At 49.7% G+C, this 3,281-nt stretch overlaps 1 protein-coding gene across 1 annotated transcript; it reads right to left on the bottom strand.

Annotated features, from left to right (window-relative positions):
* Nucleotides 1-747: 747 nt before the first annotated feature.
* SERLADRAFT_408420 (uncharacterized protein) lies at nucleotides 748-2,369 on the bottom strand (the record flags this gene model as incomplete). The annotated part of the gene is made up of 4 exons (XM_007318423.1): nucleotides 748-1,098; nucleotides 1,153-1,471; nucleotides 1,519-2,002; nucleotides 2,060-2,369. 4 exons carry the CDS (start codon nucleotides 2,367-2,369, stop codon nucleotides 748-750), a joined length of 1,464 nt encoding a protein of 487 aa, XP_007318485.1.
* Between the last annotated feature and the right edge of the window lie 912 nt (nucleotides 2,370-3,281).

The following is a 3,281-nucleotide window of genomic DNA, read 5'->3' as shown; positions in this document are numbered from 1 at the left end:
TCTCTTGAATCTCGTTACCACTCGCTTGACACCCGAATGCTTCCAGGAGTTGATCAGTTGTCCACGAAACCGGTTCCTTATCCACTGAATGTAGCAACGGCCGCCGTCTCGGATCCTTGTCCAGAAGCATCTTGATGAGCTGTCTAAAGCCAGAATATCCGCCTTCATCCACCATCCCACCAACGAACTGCAAAACCCTCCCACAGGACCACAGATCCGCTCGTATAGGACTGAACGCCCATGGCGGCTTGTCAGCGTCGAGCACAATTTCCGGAGCGCTCCATTCCAGAGTCCCACAGGACCTTGCGACCATGTCATCTGCACCACTGCACTTCATGGCTATATCAAAGTCAATAATAAGGAGCCTCTCGGTGTCAAAGGTACAGATAAGATTGTCAGGCTTGATATCTAGGTGCGCAATCCCTTGCGCGTGGAGGAAGGCAACACCTTCTACAAGCTCGCGGCTCAGCCGCTCGGATCTGTCCTTGTGAATATACCCAAACGTAGAAAGTGTGTTCCCCCTTTTGAGAATAAGCAAAGGTCCCAATTCCGACACGACCACTTCAACCAAGGGCACGACATGGTTAAGTGGAGTTTTTTGTTTGGATAATTCCTTGAGGAAGGAGAGCTCATTGCTCGGTTTGCGGACAAGCTTCACGATAAGTCGTTTTCCGTTGGAGTCTCTTGCCTCTGCTATATGATCCGGTAACTGCTCCAATTTATTAGCGCAAAGCAGGACACAGGTCTTCAAACACTTGCCTCATGTAGGGGGGCAAAACCCTCGGGATCTACTTGTAACTGGAAACACGTTCCTTTGAGAGCGTCAGTCATCACGTTGCGGATGTCCATGGCGCTATATTGCTTTGAACCCGGACCCCCTCGCTGACTACATTGTTTGTCACTATCCCCGGTGTTCAAGTGGTCATTAGTATGAAAACTCTTTTTGATACTTCCGACAATCTTCTCCCAAATTTGTTCCATATCTGGCCTCAGGGCTCCTCCTTTTCCGATGTAGAATGCATAATTGTAGAACTCACGCAGGAAATGCGTTAATTGAAAAGGATCCCCCATATCAAAAGTTTTCAGATCACGGCAGACCTGGAAACAGAACCCATAGTTAGGACTAGCCCAAATGGATGTCTTCAGACGTACTTTATCATCATCGTCCATGAAGAAAAAGTAGCGATTTATTTCCCATTTTTCAGAGAAGAACACAGCCATGAGGAAAACATTCTTGTCATATTCGTCTTTGACGCGATCATCCTCTCCGAGGCGCGCTATGCGCCGTAGCACACACGCCGCATAGACATTGAGCCGGTACTCATCCAGATTCTTGCATTGCGAATCAATTTTGACCAGAATACGAGGGATACCGTGCTGTAAGAAGGTAGCATCAGGTCGCGGTGTATACTTGCGTCTCTCGTTTTCCTGGGTTAGATGAATGATAACAGGGAAAGGGATAGCTTCGTTACTAAGCAGCAAAATGAGATACATTCTGTCGTATGATCAGCTACTCACTAAATGCAGCCAAGTTTGTCAACCTCCTTCATCCAAAATGTCTCGAACCAGTCGAGCACCAAGCGACGTGTCTCCCCCTCCATTACCTGTCCACGCTCACACGGTGACACCGAGTGTGCAGCAGCGAAAGCGAAATGGGCCAACTCAAGATTCCAGGCCACATATGGGGGAGCAGAGCTATTCTCGTCAAATAAGTTATCGAACAACTTGGCAAAATCGTGCATCTTGCCTTCTCTCGTCGAGAGTTGAGGGAGAACTGCAGCAACGGCGGAGAGTGACAGCTTTGACTCGCCATCCGGCGGTCGTCTCACCATGTCCACTATATCCTTTGCAGGTTGCTGGAGGCATCCATTCCGATCAAATTCATTCTCGGTGACCGCCCGATCCCACTTGACGCTGGAAACTTGGCCAGAATATTTGAAAGTGACTAAATCGCGGTCTGGATTAGAACGAGAACTAACAGAGGTAAAGTCCTGGGCTGTAGCTGAGAAGGTTAATCAGCCTAATGGCAACGAACGAATAGGCTTTGTTGGTCACTGACTGGGGATGTCGTTGGCAGGATCAGGCAGCCACACGAGCAGTGCCTCATCATCGGTAAATTCTTCGACATCGTGATGGGAGAGCGACATCAGGTCGCTGACCCTCCTCCGCAGAGTGAGCTTGCTCGGAGCGATGTGGTCAAAATTGGGCGCCATGGCCTCCTTGACCTTCTCCTTCAACTCTGCGACCAGTGTTTGGGAAGATACCACGAGCGAGACATCTCTGGCCCACCTGTTATTGTGGTCATAAACAGCGCATCTGACGTTCACGGTGTTGTTGACCATGGTGGCGGGTGCAGCGATGGTGGTCATGGTGGTGGCATTGCAGAGTTGTTAGAGAGTAGCTCTGGAACAGCCACCGGAATAAAAGTCAGACAGGTGGATGGTGTTCCCTGCAGCCGTACGCACTCTAGGTTAGGGATAATGAGATACATGTACCTCCCTAGTACATCGCGCTACAGAAATGCTATTCTCAAGAAACGAGCTCACACACTCCAGTCCGTCGTTTCTTCTCATCCTGTGTCATTGCCCTCACCCTCACGACCGACTCTTGAGCGCTGAAAACCTGAGGCCTGAGGAGCCACTCACTCTTGAAAATTGCGTCGTATTCGAATTTGCAGAGGCAGAGAAGGATGCGCGAGAGTGTGATGGCATGACTGGAAGGTGACATTGGCGGCACATGCGTGGATGGATGTCTGAGGGGAAGCAGTGCCACACGTCGGAAGCAAGCAAGGAAAGTATTTGGTATCGAGAAGCGGACGCGACAACAAAATCAAGTCATGGCGCTACCAAGACCGTTTAGCTAGGCCCACTTCCGTGTTGCCTCGCTACTTCACATATTGTATTATGCGCTCATACTATCATTAGCCTCCACACTCTGCTTATCTCTCTCTCGTCTTATTATGGGGCGCAAAAGCAAAGATATCATTGATGACGAGCGTGGTGGTTGTATGTGAAGGTAAAACCTGATGGATCATACAAATCTTGACACGCAGCTGCAGCCTAGTGTGGAATTGACATACGATATGCGTATTTGATGACGTAGTATGGTGTGAGTGTGTGAAGCGCAGGTTGAAGGTTCGGGGTTTGAGGTGGAGGAGATGGAGCGCGCGGGGTTAGGGAGACTTGTGGAAAATACCTTGCGCATTCTAGGAAAACGAGCATCGTAAGGAAACGGTGATGCAATGCTGAATGCAAGCCCCGACGTCCGTGAGAGCAAGGCGT

The sequence above is a fragment of the Serpula lacrymans genome, assembly GCF_000218685.1.
Source record: "Serpula lacrymans var. lacrymans S7.9 unplaced genomic scaffold SERLAscaffold_7, whole genome shotgun sequence".
NCBI classification, from domain to species: Eukaryota; Fungi; Basidiomycota; class Agaricomycetes; order Boletales; family Serpulaceae; genus Serpula; species Serpula lacrymans.
Note: the sequence above shows the minus strand (reverse complement) of the source record. Positions and strands in the feature narration are given on the sequence as shown.